The following is a 26,296-nucleotide window of genomic DNA, read 5'->3' as shown; positions in this document are numbered from 1 at the left end:
GTTTTTTTCAGGAAGGAGGTAAAATGTTGAGGGTTTTTTTTAGGGGAGCCACAGTTGTTCAGCTTCTTTGGGGGGAACCAATGATCTACCAGTGATCTACTGCAGACGTCCAGTGATCTACTGGTAGATCCTGATCTACCTGTTGGACATGCCTGATTGTATCAAAACAGATTTCTCCCCATCCATCACACAGGTGTACTCCTTCCTCTCCTCCAGGAGTGCCCTCAGACATCTCAACCCGTCACAGCAAACAGCTAAACTATGGGATGAAGGGTGACCACAGACTTGGATGGCTTTACAGGAGAAGTGGACAAATTCTTGGAGGAATTTGCCTCCGAATGTCAGTTTCTGGGAATCACAGGTGGGATGAGAACCGTTGTGCTCAGGTCCTGCTTACAAGTTTCCCATGGAGGCTTCTGCTTTGGGTACTGTGAGAACAGGATGCAGGACTAGATTAAGGTTACCAGATTTTTTTCCAATTAATCCGGGGACACTTTTCAACTTCAATGGATTTTGTATGGGGACTGATTTGTAAATCTGGGGACTGTCCCCAGGAAATGGGGATGTCTGGTAACCTTAGACTAGATGGGCCTGATCCAGCAGCTTCTACTTATCCTCTTATCCTTTTTAAAAACCCATTCTCAATATATCCTCCCAGGAGTTCTGCAGTCTAAGGTATATTGACATTTCTACCATTTTTTATCTACGCTTTGGAACTTTTTAATACTTCCAGTACTGTATGTATTTTTATCATTTTGAAATTATTTTGTAGTGATTTTTAACTATCTTAGGGAGGGTGAGACAAGCAAGGCACAATGTGAATTCTAAGAATCTGACACTGTGATTGCCACTCCGTAAATATTTTGATGTAGACTGGTAATATCTTGAAGCTTAAATACTGAATTTGGCAAGACATAGGAGGAAGAGAGTGCATGAACAAAGTTTCCCTCATTTGGTCTCACTGTTGCTGCTCCTTCTAAAAAAAGAAAATATATCTTAGGTGATGCAGAATAAATAAGAGGAAGGTCATGCTAAGATAACTGACATCAATAGCATGATTATTGACTTTTGACATGTTCTTTGGCATTAAGACAAATGAGGTCTCCATAATTTCAAAGAAATTTTATTAGTGAAGTTTTATTAGCGAAGAGAAATTATCAGGATGCTTGCTATAAGCATCCTTTCATTGTGTGGCAGTGGCAGGTTGGTTGAATTTGTGCATCCTTTCCTGGTGCATAGTTAGCTAAATTGCTACAAAAGCATCCAGCAAAGGTCATAGGCACAGCAGCAGCCGCTGATACCTGATGGTCTGGACTGTTTATCTGGTGATGGCGTGAAGGGAAAGAGGCATCTAATTACCTAATTGCTGGATTTCTGAACTCTTGCGACCCAGAGCCCTCTTTATCGTCTTTCGCAGGCAGACTTTCCTTTTGGGGTCCTTTCTGCTATTGTTCAGTATGGAGCACTAAAGCCGAATGACCTTCTCAGTTCCCAGTTACTTTCTCTACGGAGATGTGCTTTAGCGTTCCCAGAATGAATAGGCAGGCACATGAGCATTAAAAAACAAAACCCTGCAGTGATTGTAGCTGAACTGAGAGGAAGAGAGAGTCCTCCTCCCCATCTCTCCCCTTCCTGTAGCCAAATGCTACCATTCAGATCTGCACAGGCTGTGCAATCGACAGCATGTCTGCCAACAGCAGCAGAGGTAAGAGAGAACGTAGCAAAGGAGATTGTGGCAGCAGCGACGCCAGAATGAGGGCAGGAATCATTCTCGGAGAAAGCCCTGCCTGAGTTGATGCTGCTTTCCAGTTGGATACGATGTGCATTTGTGTCTTTTGCGCATTTGGGGAGGAATGAATGCTGTGCTGTCATCCATGCTTAAGGAGAGTGGGGAGGTACCGGAATGAAAATGTGCAGAAGGAGCAAGGGATGGGAAGTGCTGTAGAGCCTGAAACTCAAGCATCTCAAGAGATCCAGTGGCGATCTTAATAGGGCTGCTTTCTCTCTCTCTCTCTTTGCAGCTGTCCGCCCAAAGCTCAAGAAATTGAAGAGCTTAAATGTGGAAGTGGGGGCAAAAGTTTCCATGAAATGCGAGGCAAGTGCTGGAAATCCCCAGCCATCCTACAAATGGTTCAAAGATGGCAGAGAACTGAAGAAGAGCAAAGATATCCGCATAAAATATGGGAATGGAAAGTAAGTACAAAACTGCTTCTTTTCACCCTAAAAAAAAGAGAAAAAGATTCAATGTGTTGTTCATATAAATGTCATCTTACACCTCCATTATTATTTTTTTGGGGGGGGGAACCTGGGTTAGCTAGGTGATTTCTAAATAGTAGTGATCAGGTTGAAGTCTTCCTGCATGTGACATAAAAGCCCTTTTTCACACGACCGAGTCCTAGACAGCTACTGTTACTTTGGTGAAAGAAATGCATCCATAACATGCTCAGACATGCTTGTTCTTATTAATGCCAGTGTTTTAGGGGTCAGATTCAGCATTTGTAGCATTCTAGAGCTCAAAGAAAGAAGTTTATCCAAGTTGAACTTGTTGCTACATATTGAGAAATACGTCTTCCTATAGTTTGCTACATTATGGAAGTCTTCCTATAGTTTGCTACATTATGGAAGTTCTAGAGCAAGAAAGGTCAACCAAGGAAATATTTTTAATCACATCCCTTAGGAGTGGTGATTAAGCTGCAAGGAAGATGGCATAAATTGTTCATTAGAACAAAACTGAACTGTAAGTCTGACGTTTGCTCCTGGTGTTTAACGGTAGCCTTCTCAAAGCATGGTAAGGCCATCTGATATTAGCAAAACTTCGTGTGGTGTGTCAGTTTGGGGACAAAAATAGGGAAGAGGAGCCAGATCCATACATACAAATACATCTTCCTTGATATTGTTTTTGATGTGTCTGGCCCTTGACTAATTATAGAATCAGAACTGTAGAGTTTGAATGGACCCTGAGGGTCACCGGGTTCAACTCCCTGCAATGAAGGAATCTCAACTACAACATCCCCGAGAGATGGCCACCCAACCTCTGCTTCAAAACCTCCAAGGAAGGAGATTCCACTGCCTCTCAAGGGAGACCATTCCACTGTCGAGCAGTTCTTAATATCAGAAAGTTTTTTCCTATAAAAAAGAAAAAGAAAAAGAAAACATTTTTTCCCTGATGTTTCGTCAGAATCTCCTTTCGTGTAACTTGAAGCCATTGGTTCGTGTCCTATCCTCCAGAGCAGCAGAAAACAAGCTTGCTCCATCTTCCATGGGACAACCCTTGAGATATTTTAAGATACCTATCATCTTATGTCCTCCCAGTCTCCTCTTTTCCAGACCCTTGGTCATCTTGGTTGCCCTCCTCTGCATACATTGCAGCTTGTCAATATTCTTCTTAAATTGTGGTGCCCAGAACTGAACAGGAGTGGTCTGACCATGGGTGTAGCCAGGATTTTTGTCGGGGGAGAGGCCTTTTGTTGAGGGGGGGCAGAACCTCAGTTTGCTATGTATTTTTATTGATTGGGGGGGCAGCTGTCCCTCACTGCCCCCCCGGCTACGCCCATGGGTCTGACCAAGGCAGAATAGAGTAGTACTGTTACATCCCTTGATCTGGACACTATACTTCTGTTGATGCAGCCTAGAATAGCGTTAACTTTTTTTTGCTGCTGCATCATGTGGCAGAATAATGCCTGCTGATGATTCAGGTTCATCATGGGTTAACCTATCACTCCCATTTTAGGTAGGCGATCCCTGGGAGGCGGAGCTTGTTGGCATTCTAAAAGGAGGGGGAACAACCGTTGAAAGGCAGTTGGGGGTTTGGCAGTTGGGGGTGGAGGGTTAGAGAGAGAAAATGGGAGGTTAGGCTTTGTGGAATGGGAGGAAAGGTCATTACCATTGCTAAAGGGATGCAGGAAATATTATAACTAAGCTGAATTACATGAGAAGAAGATTTGTAGCAGTAATAACCCGAGACATCCATGTTTTCAAGTTACCTAATAAAGTTAAATGTGCTTAAACGTTCGCTGACTGTGGCAGTGTATCAGTACCTTAAGAGGTGTGACTAAGAGGAGAGAACAAAGCTGTCCTGTGGAAGAGGAAACTGTTTGCTTATTCTCCTGTCATACAGAGGGCTGGACAGTGAAGCCAAGTGTGCCACTTAGTTGCCTAAAGGGGAGGCAAACTGCAGTAGTTGGGAACCCTGGTAGGGAGATCCCATAGGTGGCAAAAGGGTTTTAAATCGTAGAGCCCTGAGGTACCCCAGAGACAACTCCCATATGAACACTGAAGGATTCATCCTAGTTGTCAGTGAAACCTAGGGAGAGTCACTGTTGGGGAATTATTGAAGGGGAGGGAATAGGATCCCTCACATTTCACACTGTTGACTCATGTTAAGCTTGTGGTCCACAAAGAACCCTAGTTGTTTTTCACATGTACTGCTAGTAAGCCAGGTTTTCCCCATCCTATAATGTGCATCTGGTTCTTCCTGTCTTAGTGAAGAACCTTTGTCCCTATTGAAATTCATTTTGTGAGCTTGCGCCCAATTTTCCAACCTGTTAAAGTCATTTTGAATCCCAATTCTGTCTTGGTGCTCTTTTATACCTATATTCCCCACAAACATTGACCACATGTCATCAGAAACATTATTTCCTGACGATACCACAGTATATCTAGTCATCACTCTGTTACTTGATACACGTTCACAGTTACATCTGCTTTTAGAAGCACGTGCTGTGGGCACTTGCATGATGACTCCACAGTAAGCTAACATTTTCATGGCTGGCTTAGAACAATGGGTTCTCAACTCCTGTCCTCAAATGCCTCTCTTCTGCAAATGAAGTGCAGAAGCAGGATTGATGGCCCAGCAATAACCTACTGCTGGAAAGAAGAGAAAGTTACAAAGCACCACTTGTCACCTATAGCTCCCAGCTAAAGTATCATTAGTGACCTATAGGCTGTTCTGGAAAGTGGTGCTTCATTCTCACAGACTTTGGGTGACAGGCCTGATCTTACCTACAGCCACCTAACCCCAGCCTCCGGCAACAGCAAGCTTCTATATGGAGATACGAAAGGTCCTCCTGCAGGAAAACCAGAGGCCCTCATTTCTACCCAAGCACACTATTACAAGACCTAATCATGTCAGCCTCGAGATTCATTCATCTGCTCGTCTTCACCCGCCTTTCTGCATTCTGCATAGGACAAACTGGTTAAGCATAAAAATAAAAAATAAACACAGATTTCACATAAAAAAGCGGCAATACTCAGAAACAAAAAGGAAAACATTTCAACCTATCAGGACACTCTGGAGCTGGCCTTAAGGCTGTGATTCTTGAACAAGGGAATTTCAAAGGAAAACTGCAGTATTACAGCTTATCAAGAGATTCAGTTCTGTTATCTGTGTCCTTAATAGGGATCGCACTACAGGGGCTAATTAGCTGACCAAGGCTACTCCGAAGATACTTTTGCCAATATCACACTGTGAATGGTCACTCTCATTATTTTTACATTTACACTTTTGCATTTCGTTTCACTTTGATCTCATGGCTAACTCTCTCTCTCTCTCTACACCCAGCATTCCATACATACTGTAAAGTGGACTCAGGTCTGTAAAAGCTTATACCACAATAAATTTGTCAGGCTTTAAGGTGTCACAAGTCTCTTTGTTGTTTATGATATATTCTGGATTGCAGATTTCATCCTGCACTTGATATCTACATTCATTCAGTTGAAGAAAACAAGATACGTACTGTATATTCTGGCGTATAAGACTACTTTTTAATCCAGGAAAATCTTCTCAAAAGTCGGGGGTCGTCTTATATGCCGGGTGGAGAATCTGCGGTCGAGTATATCTCAAATTCTATATTTTAACTGGAAAAGTTGGGGGTTGTCTTATACGCCGGAAAATACGGTAATTGGATGTGACCCTGAAACTATCAATAATAATTCTGCATCCAATACCTTAATTAATTCAGACAGTTAATATGGTTAGCTATTGTCCTGGAATTTGTTCCAAACTGTTGCAGATAAAACATTTGAAGGGAAACCAAAATGCTCTTTACAAAGCAATTCTACTTCCAACTTAACTGTGCGCTTGTGAAACATGGATCACTTATAAACTCCATCTCCAACTCCTCAAAAGATTCCATCAACGGTGTCTCTGAATATTTTTGCATATTACTTGGGAAGACAGGCAAACTTATGTCAGTATAATAGTAGAATAGCCTCTACCAAAGATGTCGTGGACTTTGAAGAAGAAAGGAAGTACAAAAGGGAGAAATGAGCTAAGAGGAAGGCATGTTTGGCAAACCCTCACTGTGATTAACTTCTGCCTGGAAACCTATGTCCCCACTGTGGAAGGAAGTGTGGATCCAGAATTGGCCTCCACAGACACTTAAGGACACACCGTTAAGACGGTGTTCGTGGGAGACAATCTTATTCGGCTACAAGTGATCGCCAAAGAAGAAGAAGATGTGGGCTCTCAGACATTTGTACAAAGTATCTTGAAGTTTCTTGGGTTTTATGAAATCTGGCTTTTGCTCAACACACTGTTCCACCTTCCCACTCAAAGCGAAATTGGGGCTGGAAGTATGCAGGAGCCCCACACATGCTCTGCTAATTGGATTACCGATGCCAATATGTTTGTGATATCAGCTGCTCTCCTGCTCTCTTCCCTTACACATACCCCCCCCATCATGAAAATGCAGTCTGTGCTTTGCCTTTCTGTAATGTCTCACCATACCTTGAATATCACATGCTGGGATCAAACAACAGGAGTTGTCTGCCACCATCATGTCCTGACTGTGTGGCTTCCAGAGGTATTCTGCAAACAGGAAGTTGAACTGGGTGGATATTTCTAGTCTAAAAGGTAAAGGGCAAAGGACCCCTGACAGTTAAGTCCAGTCGCGAATGACTCTGGGGTTGCGGCGCTCATCTTGCTTTACTGGCTGAGGGAGCCGATGTTTGTCCGCAGACAGTTTTTCTGGGTCATGTGGTCAGCATGACTAATCCGCTTCTGGCGAAACCAGAGCAGCACACAGAAACGCCGTTTACCTTCCCGTTTGGGCGGTACTTATTTATCTACTTGCACTTTGATGTGCTTTCGAACTGCTAGGTTGGCAGGAGCTGGGACTGAGCAATGGGAGCTCACTCCGTTGCAGGGATTCAAACCGCCGACCTTCCGATCGGCAAGCCCAAGGCTCAGTGCATAGCTGTCAACTTTCCCTTTTTTGCAATGGGAAACGGCGCTGGAATAAGGGAATTTCCCGCCAAAAAAGGGAAAGTCGACAGCTATGGCTCAGTGGTTTACACCACAGCACCACCCACGTCCCTATTTCTAGTCTAGCAGAGTCTTTAAAAACAACAGTTTTTGTCAACCAAAATTATGTACTAACTAGAATAAGTGGCAGTCACAAAATTTAGACCTTTGCTTATTGCAAATGCTTTCCTGAAGTTCTGTTAACGGAAAACTTAAAATAGTGGTTTTAAGGCCAGTAATAGTGAGTGACATTTTAAGGCCAGTTTGTGGCGAATGCCACATGTTATTTAAGACCCTTATGCTTTCATATTGAGCAGCCTTCTCTGTTTCCCATTCCTCAAGCCAAATGAGTTTAACATCCCCTCCAGTAATGATGAGCCGTAATGGCACTGAGTACAGTGTGCTGCAGAAAGTAGCAATTACCTGTTTGTCAAATCTTCTACTTTCCCATCAATTTACCACTTGCACAGCTTCCTGGCGCCACTGGGCAGGGGAGTTGTCCTTTCCAATGAATGTTTGCCGGAGTAGAGGGGGAAACTCGTTACTTGTGAGCTGCATGTTCTGTCACTAATTAGCAGCAGGCAGAGGCAAGCCTGTCTTGCTCAGAACAGAAGGAGATTTGGGGAGGAAGATATTTTCTTCTGCTCAGTTTAGCAGGAATTATTATGTTATTGCATTATTGCTCAACTCTTTTGCCATCTTATTCACATTGTAATTAGCAGAATACAATGTGAACAAGGTAGCAAAAGAGTTGAGCAATAATGCAATAACTTAATAACTCCTCTGTCCTTGAGTACCAGCATAGTTTTAATGATTAGTACAGCGAGAAAGGAATCCTTACTATCTGAACATGACTTTAGCAAATACACTCACTGTATATAACCTCATGCCAGTTGAACCAGGACTCCCTCTTAACCAGACTAATTATTAGAGATTTGTTCTGTACATAGTTAACAAATCTGTTTGTTTTCATTTTAATCTGATTGCTTTCATTTTAACTGTCATTTTTTTCAGAGGTGAATTGGCAGTTCTTTAATTTTCCATCCATATTTAGTTCATTCCTTTTTGTTTTTCCATTGACTCCAATGGGATACTAAGCCAGTCTCCTGAAATCTGTACCTTGGGTGTTTTCCATTCTATTGTGGAACCACAGCTAATCAAAGAAGGGGCATTGAGTTTGGATGGATGCATTGTCTCAGGGCATGGCAATTCCCTTCATGGTTGTGTCCCAGATTATTCCCATTTCCCTTCCTACCTAGCTGACCCCACCCAGTTTGGTCAGTCTCTTTTTCTTTTTCTCTCATACCCATGGGTGTACCCAAGGGGGGGGGCAGGAGGGGGCACCTGCCCCCCCCCGAAGCAAAAAATAATAATAATTAAATGGTTATCGGCAGCCTAAAAGGAAAAAAAGCTCTCCTAAAAAGCTCAACTACCGGTCTTTTCCCCCCTCCCAAAATCTAAATAACAATTGAGCTCTGCCGACCGGCAACCGGCCACTGCGTGTGTGTGTGTGTGTGTTGCGCCGGCTGATCGTTGCAAAGGAGCTTTGGAAACAATTCCCTTGCATGGTGAGTTGCGATGGCTGAGGATCCTAGGAAACTGAGTTTTTCAGCCATTTGGGGGGCTTTCTGGTTGGGGGGGGAGTTTTTCTTTTCTTGGGGCATTTCTCATCCCCAAAAAAGGTCAACAACTTTGAGCTGAACCCCCAAAAACGGGGGTAGATCACTGCTGAAAGTAGATCACAGTCTCTTGGGAGTTGGCCATCCCTGGTATAAGACATGTAACTAGAATAAAAATAAAAATAAAAAAATCAAGCAAATAATTGTAATAACTACCGTAATAAAGCACTGCTATAATTATATATAATTTTCCTAAAATTTTGGTTTCATTCGCCTTTCCGTGCTGAAATGTGAAATGTCACAACCTGAACGACCATGGCTTGCCCCCCCCCCCCCAGTTTTGATCCTGGGTACGCCCCATTCATATTCTCCTCATGTTCTTTTGGTTGTTTGACTGGCAATTGTTTCCCTTTCCTTATGGCACAGTCCACTAGCATTAAACAGGTGGTTAAAATCTGCTAACTTCCCCAGTTGCCCTGTTGAGTCACAGTGACATTTGGACCGTTGGGATGAGGGACACAGTGACTGTTCCCTTCCTTCTGTTATATAAAATTCACGGGGTGTTAAAAGTCAGCCAAAAAACAGCAACAAAACCAAAACAGGAGTAATATTTATTTTATGCGCAAATGAAACAGAAACGTTCTGAAAACTATAGGTAAATTGCTGTAAAGCATGATTAGGGATAGAAATGTCAAGTATGTAGAACAGCAGGACTTGTGAAAAATCAGCATGGTTTCTGCAAAGAGGAGTCTTGACTCACCAATGTTTTTGAATGTTTGGAGTGAACACAATTTGACAGACATTATATACTTAACTATCTACCCGTTTTGACCATTTATTTCCTATTAAAAGTTCTGATGAATTTTTGGGATAGCTCTTTTTTAAACTGATCATATTCATAATAGAGGGAAATAAGCAGTGGAGTTCACCAAGGGTCTTTCTGGGAACTGGTTCTGTATAGCAGGTTCTGCTTACATATTACCTTCAGGACCTGTGGTACAGGGGCATACCCAGGATCAAAATGGGGGGGGGGGATAAGCCATGGTCGTTCAGGTTCAAAAACAAAAACAGCTTCAAAAAACAGAAAATCCCCCCCCCAAACAGAAAGCCCAAAATGGCTGAAAAACTCAGTTTCCCAGGATCCTCAATCCTCGCAAAGGAACTACTCACCATGCAAGGGAACTCAGTTTCCCAAGCTCCCTTGCAACGATGAATCCCGGCAAATTCAGAAACTGTTCCTCTCTTGCTAGCACGATGTAGCGTGGATACAAAAAGCAGACAGACGAGGAAGGATGAGAACCCAGGCTAAGACCATGGTCAGCCCTCGGATTCGCCCCCTGACACTGCCCAAGTCTCACCCTGCATCCCCATTTGACCAAGCAGGGTGCAGGCTAGGATCCGGTCTCTGATAGGCACGCCAGCTCTTTGTCGACATGAGGGAAGGGGAAACAGCTGGCGCAACACACACACACACACAGAGCGGCCAACTGTGCCTCGGCAAGAGGGCAAGAGCTCAATTGTTATTGAGATTTTGGGAGGGGGAGAAATACCAGTCATTTAGCTTTTTTTCAGGAGGAGAGCTTTTTTTCCCCCTTTTAGGCTGCCGATAACCATTTAATTTTTTTTGCTGCTGGGGGGGGGGCAGCTGCTCCCCCCTGGGTATGCCCATGCTGTGGTACCAGACCTGCAGTCAGTCAGTTGGAAGACCAGAAGTCAGAGATGAGTTTGTAGCTCAGGTAGAGCCAAAGTCAAGGACCAGAAAGGTGAGGGCCAACCAGAGAGGCCAGAGGCAAGAATATACTCAGGTCAGCTAAAAGTCAAGGTCCAGAGCAGTGAACAGAAATTCCTACCCTCCAGAAGCTGCTGTTGTGAAGTTCTCCAAATCTGTTACCACATTCACAAGTTTGTACATGCATCAAATCCCAGAGCCCTGGTCAGGCATTAGGCTTACTTGCTTTCAGAGAATGCACTGAGAGGGAGTAGGGCCATACAGTGCTGGCTCCACTTCTGACCTTTGTGCACTCGGCATTCTCAAGTGGGATTTTGTGTTTAGTTGCATGCTTAAAATCCCCTGCCCACATGCATGCTGAGTGCATGAAGGCTGACAGTGCAGCCAGCAACAATGGGGGTGAATGGCAGGTGGGAGCAGTATATATGACCCATTCTTTGAATGCAAACAGACCGAAAGACATCACCAACAGGTATGTTATGTAGAATTCTGATTCCAGAATTTGAAGTGCCCTGATGTCTCTGGTCACAGCTTAATACCTTTCTCTGCTCTGTGTCTCACTCCTATTTGTTTGTTTGTTTGTTTGTTCACTTTGCAGAAAAAATTCCAGATTGCAATTCAATAAAGTGAAAGTAGAAGATGCAGGTGAATACAGTTGTGAAGCAGAGAATGTGCTGGGCAGAGACACCGTCAGAGGCAATCTGAATGTGAAAAGTGGTAAGTTACAGAGTTTAAGTTTTGCTGTTGCTATTGTTGAAGGGGAAACGTTTGAAATCCCTCTGGATATTTTATTCCCTGAAGCTCATGAGACCTGGGAACAAGAGAGAAGCACCGTCTTTGAACATCTCTGACCAGAACTGAGCTAAAGCTTAGGCAGAGTATCTCTTCCCCAGGCCCTGTGATTGCTCTCTGTTCTAACTAGACCTGGATACAGTCACATAGTGGCCTGGACTTGGATAAAAACCAATAAACACTTTTGATCTCCATTTAATTTTTATTAGCTGTTTGGTGCAGCTATTGACTTGAAAATCCAAACTGGAAAAAGTTCTGCCCAGCCCTAGTTCTAAGGTTTCTGTTTCTTTGCACTTGCTTGGCTCTTGCCTTTAATTCCTTCTTCATATAGAGGGGGACACAAGAAGATCCTGGCTGCTGGATTAGGCCGAAGGCCCAATAGTTGAGCATCCTGCTCTCACCATGGCCTGCCAGGGGCCCATGGGAGGGCCACCAGCAGAGCCTAAGTGCAACTGGACTTTCCTCACTTGCGATTCCCAGCAGATGGCATTCAGAGGGATGCTGAACACAGCCGTGGAGGCCAGCAGCCACGGATAACCTGATCTGCCATGAATTTGTCCAGTCCTCTTTAAATTCATCCAAGTTGGTGACCACCATTACCTATTCTGAGAATGAATTGTGCGCTCTAAATATGCTCTTTATGAAGAAGTGCTTTCCTCATAGGGACGTTCCTCCACCCCCTTCATCTTTTTGGTTGCATCTTATGAATCTTTTGAGGTGAGGTGACCAGAACTGTACGCAGCATTCCAAATGCGGTTGCATCCTAGATTTGAATAACAGCATAATGATGTTGCCAGTTTTATTCCTTAGTCATTGATCTCTAGTATGGAATTCGCCTTTTTCTCAACTGCCACACACTGAGTCAAAGTCTTCACTACGACTCCCAAAGCCTTGTGTGACGAACCTCCCTGCCAACTACCCCTCTGTTACTAAGTGTATTATTTCTGAGGTGTTCCGGCTCACTTTTTCTCTTCACCCCACCTTGATCCTCGAGGTCCGTCTGTGTGGATAATCACCTTTTATTATAACTAGGGATAACTTAGTAACGGGGTTCTCTTGTCCAGCTGTCGTGGCCTGTTATATATATATATTTGCTCTGGGCTCCTGGGTTGAGAATACCTCTCAGCTCTATCAGTTCTGGGTCTCTCTCTCATTAGATTCCCCCACTGCGTCAGTTAGCTAAACCCTTTTAGTAACTGTGTAGCCTTACCAAGGTTTCTGCCCTTTTGCCCCTCCTGAGTGAAACTCCAAGACACAAACTATCACCCTGCAGGTCAGTTTTGTCTTTTCCCTGAGTTCACCTCCTCATGAGCATCCATATATCGCTGGACCAAATAAACGCCTCTTTTCTCTTGGCTCAACAAAAACAAGTCTTTATTTATTTCTGAACATCATGTTTCAAGTACTTCAATAGTTCATCAGCTTAGTTATATCTAAAGTATAAACTCTTTCAGTATAACCAACTAATCTTCATCCTATCCTAGCCTAACCACCACTATCCTGGCCCCACACCCCTCTTCTTCCCTGTCTCCACACACACCCTCCCTCTTCTCACGAAAGCTCATACCAAGAACAAACTCAGTTGGTCTCTAAGGTGCTACTGGAAAGAATTTTCTATTTTGTTTCGACTATGGCAGACCAACACGGCTACCCACCTGTAACAGCAATTTAACATTTGAGTTGTTTAAGGACTCTCAAGTAGAGACTTAAGATTACATTAAAATGAAGCCTGAATCAGTTATAAAACAGGAAACTGAGTGGAGGGGCTCTTGTTCCAACAAGACATGCTTTTCATAGTAAAAAGAAGACACAAGCGAATAAGATAGGGCTATACAGTGATTATATAAGTTGAGGGGCCAAGCGCCACCATCCTCTTCATGAAGGCATCAAACTATTCTCAGACCTCATGACCACTAGCCCTAATCCTGGGGCACGGTGGGTTAGTACGTCTGGCTGTTAACCAGAAGGTTGATAGTTCGAGTCCACCCAGGGACAGCTGTGGACAGGATTCCTGCCTTGCAGGGGGTTGGACTAGATGACCCTTGGGTCCCTTCCAACTTTACAGTTCCATGATTCTATGAGTCTGAGATCTAGCAGTATTGCTCTCTCCCCTTTTCTGCAGCCCTCTTTGAGCACACGCCCCGTGTGGATATATATTATGAGATCTTTAAGATGAATACAATCTTAAGAGCAAGCCTCTCAGCTTGTTCAGTTAGACTTCATGCCGTTTGAGATAATTAGCAAAGATTTGAGTCCAGGACACTTCCTTGCAGTACATATAAGATTTAATAGCTCTGCCATACATTTGGAGATCCCCAGTCATGCAGTGGGAGAAAAGGCAGCCTAATCCTTTGGTGAAGGATCTCCAACTGAGATCCAAATGAGGCTTACTCCATGGTAAGAGCGATTAGGAACGGAGACAGCATCAGAGAATGGAGCCTAATAATTATAATATTAAGATGTCTGTGAGAAAAGTGGACGGGTGTTAGGACATGTTTGGGTAAAGTTTTTCATCAGCGCTCCTGTCCAATTTTATTCATCTCATTTTTTATTAATCTAGATTTTCGAGATAGCCTACAAAAGAAAACCACAAGACAAATATAAAACAGATCAAAAACACCTCTCTTTTTTAAAAGAGGGAGTAGGTGAGAGAGACACACAGGGAGAGACAGAGCAAAGAAGCTGGTTTGGAATGGTTCACCCCCTCACACAAACACTCCCGACAGGCCTTACATTTTAAATCTTTCCTGGCATTGGAAGTAAAGCTGCTTACTCAGAAGTAAATCCAGTTGATGTTTTCCCCTTAGCAAGTGTGCTTTGGGTCACAGGCTGGGGGGTAGGAAAAACTCTTTGCCTTTATAAGCCCCTTTTACTGTCTTAACTGCACCACAGTAGTTTTGTGAAGCTGGATTTTACCACAGATCTCTGTGTTAAGCACATTGCCTGGTTTTAGCTTCCTTTGGCAACTTCCATCATCTTATTTATGTTCAGTGTATATTGAAATATACAGTCCATCATTTTTCCTCAGTCACCTTTAAGTCTTTTATGGCTTCATTGCCTGTCAGAGAGTACATTATATGGGACCACTTTTAACCTCAACCTTGCCAGATGTATCTCCATTTACAACTTCATAAACTAAAACATGCATTCTGGTTGACTCCTCAACATTTCATTGGAATGTTAAAAATTCTAATTATCCATCTTTATCTCCTTATTTGAATAAGAAGGTCGTGGGTGGTTCTGTTGTCTGTTTCTCCTGATGCCATCAAGAAGATATATCCTCTAGTAGAAATTGTTTTAAGCTACGAGGATAATACTGGGATCTCCATTTCTCAACCACTCCTTAAACGTTTCTTCTACTCAATCACACAAATGGCTTAACAATCAGAAAACTGCTTCAGATATCACATGCCCGGCAAGGATTCTTCTCCAGTTCTAACATATGTAGCTAAGTTACAGGTAGGTAGCCGTGTTGGTCTGCCATAGTCAAAACAAAATAAAATAAAAAATTCCAAAATAAAATTAAATAATTCCTTCCAGTAGCACCTTAGAGACCAACTAAGTTTGTTCTTGGTATGAGCTTTTGTGTGCTCATCTGAAGAAGTGTGCATGCATACGAAAGCTCATACCAAGAACAAACTTAGTTGGTCTCTAAGGTGCTACTGGAAGGAATTTTTTATTTTAATATGTAGCTAACTTTACCATTATCTCCACTCTGCTAAAGGGGTAACTTGCTTCTTCCTTTTTTTTTTTTTTTACTGCTTTCTTACCTAAATTTCCCTAGGAACAATGAAAGCACCCCAAGTCAGAATCTAAATTACCGTAGTTGTAATAGAAGAAACGTGCAAGTACCCCTTCCCCCAGATGCTTTCTTTTAAAATATTTTATAATTGATTTTGCTTTTACATCTCTCCTGGCCTATTCTTTGCAGCTTTCACAGAGCCTCCCCCCAAAAAGGATTTGATCATTAGTTAAGTGTCCACACAGGGGTATTTACTATTTATATCACTGACATCCAAGCTGTAAAGAATCAGAAGCGGTTACTGGATTCCGGTATCTTTACTTGGTCTTTAGATGCTGTAGCACCCAGTGACTAAATAATAAACATTGTTTAAACTGCCTGCACAAGAGTAGTCTGCTGGCATTTATGGTACTCCTCTAAAGGGATGATTTGAGGATTTAAGCTCTTTTTCAGCAAAAACATTTTTATTTATGGAAGTAAAATCTGTTTTATCCCTTCCTTGCATTTTTAAAGATATCCTCTCCTCTGCACCTTAGCAAGGAACAAGCAAACAGAGCCAATACAGTAATGCAAAGAAGGAAAATGTAAAGAAAAATCTCTTCCATATAGTATATATGGGGACGCAGGGGGCCTAGGGCTTGCCGATCAGAAGGTCGGTGGTTCGAATCCCCGCGACGGGGTCAGCTCCTGTTGTTCAGTCCCAGCTCCTGCCAACCTAGCAGTTCAAAAGCACGTCAAAGTGCAAGTAGATAAATAGGTACCGCTCGGGCGGGAAGGTAAACGGCGTTTCTGTACGCTGCTCTGGTTCAGGTCTGCTTAGTCATGCTGGCCACATGACCCGGAAGTTGTACACCGGCTCCCTCAGCCAGTAAAATGAGATGAGCGCTGCAACCCCAGAGTCGTCCGCGACTGGACCTAAAGGTCAGGGGTCTATATATATATAATATAAAATAAAATTAGAATTGTATAATTGTTTCAACACATTTTTGACATGAAATTTTCCCAAACCCCTAACCCAAGTGGATTTATTTAAATATAGCATTTACTTATGGTTTGTGACAATACGTTTATTTTTGGTTTTATAATGTTTCATGGTGAAATTCTAGAGATAACATAAAATCAAGATGCAAAACTCCTGGGAGGGAAACATGTTTTGTTTAATAGTGCTTCTATTTAGTGTTTTCTTTCTTAAAAATAGAAAAAAAATGATGTAATTATACATATGCTTTCATAAAGATTGTTTTAGATGTTATATTGTTTTCCAGGAGTGTTTGTAAAAACAGTGCAAAATGAAGTTGGATATCAGGCTTTTTGCCATTTTGTAAATGAATGTACATGCATGTCAGTAATGTAAAGATGAAAAAGTTGTGAATTAACCAAGAAAATGAAAGTTGAGGCAAACTGCATGTGGTACAGAGGAGCAATAAAAGAATGGAACAATTTTTTAAAAAATCACACCTCTTATTCTTGCCCTGTTTGCATATTTCTTCTTGCGTCCTGCATCTGATGGTGCCTCCAAACAAATATCATTCATACATAAATATCTATACAGAGAGTACATGATTTTTGTCTACAAAATGAAGTTACAGTGACAGGAATTATTGCCAACTCTGAATCTAAAGTAAGAAGTTGGAGTCTTTTGGAGCTACTGGAAGGCACTTCATGACTTTGTATAACTGCACCAGGTGTCATGGTGGGGTCTAAAAGGACATCACACAGAGCACACCTGAGTGACCAAGGGACACTTTGACTTTAGCCTGTCATGGGCAACAATACAACTTATGTACAGTATCATTATTGTAGTGTTATCTGGAATATGTTTGTTAGTTTATTCACTCTCTTGGAATGGGGTAGAATGAACAGTGTGACAGATGTGGTATAATTGCCTGCGATGGGTAGATGTTGCTGTGGTCAAATTCTTGCATTGTGTTCTTCCACCTCCACACAACGACTTCTGCCTCCCAACCCATATATTTTTAAGAGTGTGAGTCTTGTGGCTGCTGTGCTGCACCCCTTTGTATTTATCACTCAGTGACTTGAATACCCTACAAGCAAAGTAGCTGCAGAGAAGAGGGAATTAGACATGCCAGATCAAAACATTCACAAAAAGCAGCGGACACTCAGATTGCTTCTCTGGGGCAGCAGTAGTCAACATAGGGCTCTCCAGATGTTGTTGGATACCAGCTCCCATCATCTCCAACCAACATGGCCCATTGGTCAGGGATGGCACCTGCCCAGGGCAATTTAACCCTTCTTGAGACTCCCTGGGGAGAGTATACTAGTGTCAGATGGTGCCATCACAGGGACAGAGCCTTCTTAGTGTTGGCATTCTCATTGTGGAATACTCACCACAGAGAGGCTCACCAGGTTCCTACTTTGATTCCATTTTGTCACCAGGTGAACAGCCTCCACCGTGCCATCGTGATATTATTTGATTCTGTTCTTTTTCTGGTTTTAAATCTTCTGTTTGTATGCTTGAACTGTGTTATTGGTTGCTGTTACGGTGCAAGCAGCCCTGTGGTTTAAAGCTAATGTGTTTCTTTTCTTCCCCCAGTCACTACAACTCTCTCCTCTGGGCCTGGACACACTAGACAATGCAATGAAACAGTCAAGTCCTATTGCGTCAACGGTGGAGTGTGCTACTACATTGAGGGCATAAACCAGCTGTCCTGCAGGTAAGTGAACAGATTTCTTTTTTTCCTACACAAAAGCACCCTTGGAATCCAAGAGGGTAAGTGCTTTGTGCAAGAGGACAAGGTGTGGCATTGCCCTGGCGGTCCCTTGGCAATGGCTAAGAAGAGGAGCAGGCTTAGCTAGAGGCTGTGTCTGTGGCGGCAGGCCATTTCCCCCATTCATCTCAGTGCCTTGTGCACCATCAGCACTATAACAAAAGTGCATCTATGCTGGGTGTAAGAGCAGCATCTCTCTCTCTTTCTCTCCCCGCTCCCTTCTTTCTCTGTCTGCTGTCTTCCAGATTCAGGTAGGTAGCCGTGTTGGTCTGACGCAGCCGAAATAAATAAATAAATTAAAATAATAATAATTGTCCAATAGCACCTTATTGACCAACTAAGTTTGTTCTGGTATAAGCTTTTGTGTGCATGCTCACACCAGAACAAACTTAGTTGGTCCATAAGGTGCTACTGGGCAATTTTTTATTTCGACTGCTGTCTTCCCGTTTCTTCCAGTTGCAGGGAAGGATCACCCATTCCACTTTCCTTCGCAATTTAGAATCACTATTTTGTGGTGCAGTTTGGCAATTTTAGAGTGTGAACTTAATTGCTTTAACCCAGCAACCCCCCTTTAGATGGGTATATTTACTCTAAAATGGGGTAAGCAACCCCTACTGGGTTTGGGGACCCTCCTGCTCATCCTGCCATGCGGGGCCCTGGAATTCTGCCCCAACACCTCCACTGTCATGAAGACGATCTCTTCCAGGGTAAAAAGCCTGGATATTAATAGGCCAGTGTCTACCATTATGCCGAAGATGCCATCAGTCAGCAAAAGGGATGCATTTCGTACTTTTCCATTTCTAGTGGTCCAAAGTGAAATAAATAATCATTTAGTAAAACCAGAGCTTCGTTTTCTGGGTGCAGAGAGTGAAAGTCACATAATTTGGAGTGCTATATGGTAAGAAATTATAGATAACAGTATTTGCCTATAAATGACTACTTGCTATAAAGCAAGTAGGAATTGAAAACTGGGGATTTTGTGTGGCTTCTAAAGGTTGCCTAATATAGACCTTATCGCAGAAAAGGGGATGTTTTTCATTGCTAGTTTCCAATGGTAATGGGTCTATACTACACAACCAGCATCCTGGGTATCCTGAAGAGAAGGTTTGTTGAGAGAAAGGACTGTGGAGATTGAGGTTGCAGTCCTATGCATACCCTCCCAGGTATAAGCCTCACAGAATACAGTGTGACTTACTCCCAAGCAAACATGCGTAGAATTGCCCTGTGAGCCACCTGGAAAAGCTGACAGGTTACAATCCTTTGGCAGAACATTAATCAGGATGGTCGTTTCTGCTTGTTGTACTGGTATGGACAGTTTCCCCTCAGTTACTGGGGTGGTCAGCTCCAAACTTTGCCTCCATTCATGTTTGTGGCATTCTCCATTTCCATAGCTGACAAGACAATTCCGCATGCCTTTTCAACACGTCAAGAAATCCTTTTGGTTATCTAAGCCCACTCCATCTCACTACCATGAAGCAGTGCCAATGCAGTTGTAGGCGGTTCTGCCAGCTTTAAGCATATATATGTAATCACAGTACGCAAAATCTAGATGCCACAACTGGCTGCGTATTTCAGCCCATGCAAACTACTGAACTGGGTGCTGGTAATATTCTGTATAGACCTGAAAACCATTGCTTTGTGGCAGAGCTGGCGCTATCATGAGGTATAGCTAAGTTGGGTAGAGCATGTTACAGGTAGGTAGCCGTGTTGGTCTGCCATAGTCAAAATAAAATAAAAAATTCCTTCCAGTAGCACCTTAGAGACCAACTAAGTTTGTTCTTGGTATGAGCTTTCGTGTGCATGCACACTTCTTCAGATACACTGAAACGGAAGTCATCAGACCCTTAAATATAGTGAGGGAGTGGGGAGGGGTATTACTCATAAGGGTGGTGGGAATGGATGATCAGCTGATAGGTGTGGAAAACCTGTAGACGACTGTTAACGACTGCAATTTGGTCTTACAGGGAAAGGCAAGGGGTGAGATGGCTAAAGATAGCTTTGTCATGTATAATGAGATAAGAATCCAATGTCTTTGTTCAGACCAGGTTTCTCCATGGTTTTAAGTTTGGTGATTAGTTGCAATTCAGCCACTTCTCTTTCCAGTCTATTTCTGAAATTCCTTGGTATCAAGACAGCTAGTTTGAGACTCTTAATCTCAGGGTTGTGGCTTTGAGCCCCGTGTTGGCCAAAAGATTCCTGCTTTTGGGTTGGACTAGATGACCCTTGGGTCCCTTCCAACCCTACAATTCTATGATTCTAAACAGGTGCAAATGTTTAGTTGACTAGTCAGCTTGATAGCTTCCTCACCACCTTGAAAAACCAAGCCTCACAGTCCTTCTTTGCCTATTGGCTTGGAGGGAGAAGAGGAAGAAGGGTCTGCTGGAGGAGGGAGGAAGAGAAACAGACAGGTAACTAGGGTTGCCATACGTCCTGGACATAATCGGAAGCAGTGTCCAGGCGGAAATTGGCAAAAATGTCTGGTAAAAGCCAGATGTATGGCAAGCCATGTCAGCAGTCTTGTTTTTGCCAATTTTCCTTTAAAAAATAGCTCATAAAGCTCAACAACTTTTCACTTACTGAAATATGGCAACCCTGCTAACTGCCTCACTGTTCTGTCATTCTCCTGTTTGCTTCTTGGTTTTTCTGAGAGAGAGTATTTTGGGGTTCCTTTCAGTTTGGGGAGGAGGGATCATTTGTGATCCAGTCAAAAGGTGTTTGTGTTTGCTTCAGTTGGGACAGAGAGAGGATCTGAAGGAAGCTGGGTTAATTTCTGTGCTGGTGTGTCTGGGAAAGGCTCTTTGCACGAGGATTGGGCTGAAGTAGTGAAACAAAATAAGGCAGAACAAAATATTTTGGGGACCAGAAATGAACGTGTGTGGTGTGTGCAGGAGAGAGAAAACTTGTAACACTACTGCATTTTTAATCAGATGTCTATTTTTGGAATCCTGTTGTCTTACTCCCAGTTTATATATTTTACAGAAGACAAAGAAATGCTAGGTGTTTTTAATTTAATTATTGTTGTATCTTAAGATAGATTTCTTCCTAGGAATTAGTAATTTGGGGGTTTTCCCTAAGTACACAGTTCAGAAATTTTGGGATTCAGTCTCTATAGTTTTGTGTTGCTTTTTGTTGTTTGCAGTTGGTACTAGGTACCGTAGTTGTGCTCAGGTCAGGTCAGCTCTGGAAGATTATCATCCTTGGCTCTGATAACATTTTCAACTCTATTTGACTACCTGCTTATGGAATTATTTTTATTTTTATTACACATTTTTATCCCATCTTTCCTCCAAGGAGCTCAGTGCAGCCTACAAGGTTCTTCTCCTTTCCCCATTTTATGTTTGCAGGAATTAGGTTAGGCTGGGGGACAAATAAGCTGAGATTTGAACCTTGGTCCCTCCCCATTGCTAGTCATTTGGGAAGAGGAGGCAGGCAACATAGCAATGTAGACATGATGTTTGCTCTCCCTATCGATCTGAAACAAAGTACTTCTTCAAAGCCCGCTCTGGGCACATTCACTAACCAATCTTTGCAAATTGCTAAATCCTTTGCCGCAATGTTCATCTCACGGCAGGAAGAGCTGTAACTCAGCTTTGTTGCTGTTGTTTAGTCGTTTAGTAGTGTCCGACTCTTCGTGACCCCCATGGACCAGAGCATGCCAGGCACTCCTGTCTTCCACTGCCTCCCGCAGTTTGGTCAGACTCATGTTGGTAGCTTTACTCAAGCTAAATGCAGACACTTGCTCTGCAAGTAGTGTGGCTCATTGTCCCCATTTTAGGCAGGATTTTCTGTAGATGTGCTAAGGCTAAGCAGAGAGGGCTTTTCTTGTATATTTTCCTCTTTCCACTCTCATTTGTCTCTCAACGCAACTTTATGCATTTCCTGCAACTTCCTCTATTCTCTATTCTCCTTTCACATTACTCTAGCCAGTGTGGTGTAGTGGTTAAGAGTGGTAGACTCGTTATCTGGTGAACCGGGTTCGCGTCTCCGCTCCTCCATATGCAGCTGCTGGGTGACCTTGGGCTAGTCACACTTCTCTGAAGTCTCTCAGCCCCACTCACCTCACAGAGTGTTTGTTGTGGGGGAGGAAGGGAAAGGAGAATGTGAGCCGCTTTGAGACTCCTTCGGGTAGTGAAAAGCGGGATATCAAACCCAAACTCTTCTTCTTCTTCTCTCCTCTTATCCCACTCGCCAGTTTCTTTCATCCTTGCTGATACTGTACTTTCTTCCTCTATCATCACCACCACCAGCACCATTCTATCTCCCTTTCCAATTTCCTTCAACACTTCCTCTCCCTAGCCCTTTCCCTTCAATTTCCCTGCCTCCCAGTCACCTTTGCTCAGCATGTCAGGAGTTGGTGGTGCTGGCATTGGTCCAACCAAAAGGCTATGGCATAACTAGAGGGTGCAGCAGGCATGTAAGGAGGTACTGGGCAGGCTGTGGTACTGAGGCCCAACTGAAAGTGGTCCAAGGCTTGCAGCACAGTTGGGCTTGACTTGAGGGAAATGGCCTCATGGGTCAAAGTAGGATCTCTACTTTGGCCTGCAGGCTTGAGGTTCACCGCCGATCAAGTGGACAAACATCATTGTAGGCATTAAAAAAAACTGAAAGGCCTTTTTACCTCTGCAGAAAATGATCCCCAATGACACAGAGTACTTCCACATCATCCCTACTCTGAAATGCTCTGGTGTACCCACCAGCCTAACATTAAAAAGATAATGGAAGTCCTTCTTATACTCAGGCAGTCACAATGAAGGCCCATACAGCTCCTGCAGAGCCCCGTGTCCTTTACCTGCATGGTTTGATTTCACACAGAGGGTGATGTTTCACCTGATGTCAACCACCCACCTGTCAACGTGGCTCACAGTGATTGTGGGAGATCAGGGTCCAGCTCACTAGCCAGATCCAATTTCCCACCCTTGGCCTTTTCATTGGCATTACATTCTCTTGCGCTCTCTCTCCCCCCCCCCCCCAACTTAATTTGGATTTATAGGCTTCTGGAGAGATCTTTTTGGAAGTCCCTGCCTCTCCTCCTTGCTTCTCTCATGGGATTCTGCTGCTCACGGCAGCTTTGCCTCATGTTCAGGCTTGCCCTGTTATGTGGCCAAATCCGATGCAGTATTTTGAGACACCCTCGTTCACTGAATGATCCCAGATTAGTTGGGAACACTGAATAAATCAGGAACCAAGAAGCCTAAATAAATCAGGAGATATTGCCCTCACTTTGACTTTCTTCTCGGTTATATCATCATGAAGCTGACTGCGTTGTGTTGTGATGTCACCCTAATCATTGCATGATTCCTGATTGGCTGGGATTTGCCATGTGATCCAGGAAGGCTGTATAATCAGAAGGGATAAGTGATGTCAAAGCAATAGTATCTGCTAGAAAACAAGACGGGAAGAAAAGGAGAATATTCTCACAATCAGCTTTTTTTTTCTTTTTTGGGGGGAGGGGATACTTCTATCCCTGTCCTCCAGAACCAGTATTTCTGGCTTAAAATTTGAAACAGAATAATATTTATCACAATTTTACTCCATATACCCATGGATTTTTAGCAGAGATGGCCAAAAGAGAGTTTCTGACAGGATATTTTAGCCAAACAGACTTCTTGCTGAAATAAGTTTGACTTTCTTCCAATGTGTATTGGCTGTTTGGTGAAACAATTGTTGCAGACATACTGACTGATGGCAAAGTTGCTTTCTTAATACTAACTGGGCACCTGAAATACAAGATAGGATTGAGGTATGAAGCTGGCTTTCTCCCTGAGACAAGAATATACGAAGAAAGATAAGGGTTCTGTGACACTGAATGGAGATATATCCCGTTACTTGGTTGGCTTTCACTGAATAATTGTAGCTCATCTTTCGGGGATGGTTCTTGGCCACTGTTTGAGGACCCTTTCTTTGCCCATCCCCCTACTACATCCTTCCTTTTCTTGTTTCCTGTCCATAGCTATTGCCATCTACTATAAAATTGGGGAAAATCCTGAAAAACAATAAATACAATATTTTCCATTTATGATGTAAGAGAAAGAAAATATTAGAAGGTTTGGGAATTGGATCGTAGAAGGTATCTTAGAGTTTGGGGATAGCTGCTGTTGCTTAGAGGCTGAGACTGCCTTGGGGTTGAGCTCCCTGCCTGTTAGCTGCTTAACTTACATACAATAGACAACTGTTACAAAAATACCATAAGTCTCTATTGCTGTGTTACCCAAAGTAAGCTAACAATGCAATTGTATACATGCCTACTCCAGCTGTAGGTCCCATTGGGTTCAATGGGGCTTACTCCAAGGTAAGTGGGTATAAGATTGCAACCTAAGTGGCTTTCTAAAACGAAAACTCCCCACCAGTTGGAGAAAAAAACACCCAAATATTCCATTTGCTGTTTCTCTAAAATTAAGGAAGAATATTGCTCCACAAATAGATTTGTGCGAAAGGCATAAAACATGACTGGCTTTATAAAAACTAACATTCCATCCATCCAAGTATTGTTGTTGTTGTTAATTTGACTTACTAACTATCTGAATGCCCACCTTCCATTATGCTAATTGCCCTCTATGGAGCAGTTGGCTGCCTGGGGGTGGGGGTGTCACTGATGAGTTGTTAATGAACTCACATCATTCTGCCATGGATTTCCTTGTAGGCCACAGGCAACAGCTTGGATTTTGAACAAGCTGGAACAAACTTAAAGTAAAATTGCCATCAAATTTTCTTCTAAAACAAAATTCAAAATTAATTTCATTAACTTTTCTTTTTAACAAAAATAATTTCAATTTTCAAACATCTCTTAACAGGTTCCATATATCTCTCTTGTCTGGATTTCCCCTAAAGAGACAAAACAGCCAAGGAATTAAAACAAAGGCACTCAGTTGCGGCAATGCAGACCCAGCATTATTTCATAATCTGATTCACCCAATCAGGATTGACACAACCATAATCAGAAACAGGGCAAAATTACTGTAGATGATTTACAGAACAACAACAAAACAAAAAAAGCAAAGGGAAGAGAGAAAGAAATACTCCTCAACCATCCCAGAATTAAGGAAGCCATCCCAGCTTCTGATAGGAACCCGGAATGTCTTGTTTTTTTGTCCTGCTCTCTGGGGTGAGTCAGCTGTCTTGCACCAGAGTGCCAGACCAAAAGATGCTCAGTTTTAGGTTCCACACTCTCGCGTGATTCACCTGTCTCCCACAAGAGCTCGGGACCAAAAAACAAGCCTCCTGATTTTGATCAGTGGGATGTTGGAGGGTATGGAAAGAGAAGGTGTGTCCCAAGGTGCTTATAGGGAAAGCAAATGTTATAGGGGTGAGTGAGAGGCAAGGGTAACCAAACGACCAAGAATAGCAAGAAATGGAAGAAGTGAATAAATGAGATGCATATGAGCAAGTGATATCTGTTTTGGCTTGGTTTCATTGGCGGGTAAGGATTGAGGCAGTAAACCAAGTGCTTCAAAGAAGATACAGATCTTGTGATTCCTCTGGTCCTCAAGAGTCTTGTCTTCCTGATCATGTGTATAGTCAAGTTTCAACTGTTGGCTTTACATCACCCCTTTTCTCCCTTGGTCTTGCTCCCCGAATCGCTCTGACCAGTCGCCAGTACACTGGGGAATGGACTTTATAACATCTGGGATTATATGCTGCACTGATTCTGGATAATAGGTTCTCACTTCCCATTTCTCACATGCTGTCACAGCTGCTTTGTCTAGGGATGCAAGATAAACTTTCCATCTTGAAAATGAAGCTGTTGATTTAGTTTCAAAGTTCAGGGAGCCCTCAACATGCATTTGAGATTTCTTGGAGCTAGAATAATATAAGAGAACCTCCTTCCTTATAACAGCAATCAAAGATCAGTTTTTCAAAGCCAAATTCTATTGTTTCACTGGAGTTACAGCAAAGGGCTTCTCTGCCAGTATGGTTTGTGACTGGAATTTGAATATGGGCTAAATTTTGCATGCTATTAAATAACAAAATAGTGTTTTGCTCCTTCCGGGTTATCTTTTGCCCAGATTCTTTACTATGTAGATTAGAGGCCTCTGTATTTCACATACATTCTAAAAAATAACCTGTAAAAAAACTAGTTTGTAGGCCTACACAAATGATCAAAACAAATGGGAATATGAGGAAATTACTCAGGAATCTGCAGCAGCGTTTGACTTTATATATTAATTGGTTTAAGAAAGGAGAAATTAATTTGGACCAAAAGCATAATGGTTCACAACGTAATTCCTCACTTGACGAAGGAAACGTTTGCAGAGATGTTTTTTCTAAATGTGATGCCAATGCCTTTTTAAAATAATCGCTTCCCCCAATGCTGCTGCTTCCCCAGATTGTGCTAATGGGGGCTATAGCTTAGTTTCTCCAGGTGGGAATAAATTCATAGCTGGAGTTTATGTTTGTCACTGATTGGAGTTAACTTTACCAAGATGAACCTGGGAAAAACAATAT

General features: G+C 42.8%; 1 protein-coding gene across 3 annotated transcripts in view; it reads left to right on the top strand.

The window, feature by feature from the left end:
• The first annotated feature begins 1,606 nt into the window (after positions 1-1,606).
• NRG2 (neuregulin 2) overlaps positions 1,607-26,296 on the top strand; it is a 57,561-nt gene continuing 32,871 nt past the window's right edge. For all 3 annotated transcript variants that reach the window (XM_033154181.1, XM_033154179.1, XM_033154180.1), the window contains exons 1-4: positions 1,607-1,705; positions 2,022-2,193; positions 11,190-11,308; positions 17,680-17,800. In XM_033154181.1, the coding sequence (XP_033010072.1) occupies positions 1,684-1,705; positions 2,022-2,193; positions 11,190-11,308; positions 17,680-17,800 (434 nt within the window). In that variant the 5' untranslated portion in view covers positions 1,607-1,683. The remainder of the gene's footprint in view (positions 1,706-2,021; positions 2,194-11,189; positions 11,309-17,679; positions 17,801-26,296) is intronic.

The sequence above is a fragment of the Lacerta agilis genome, chromosome 7 (assembly GCF_009819535.1).
Source record: "Lacerta agilis isolate rLacAgi1 chromosome 7, rLacAgi1.pri, whole genome shotgun sequence".
NCBI classification, from domain to species: Eukaryota; Metazoa; Chordata; class Lepidosauria; order Squamata; family Lacertidae; genus Lacerta; species Lacerta agilis.
This window is presented reverse-complemented; position numbering and strand designations above follow the sequence as displayed.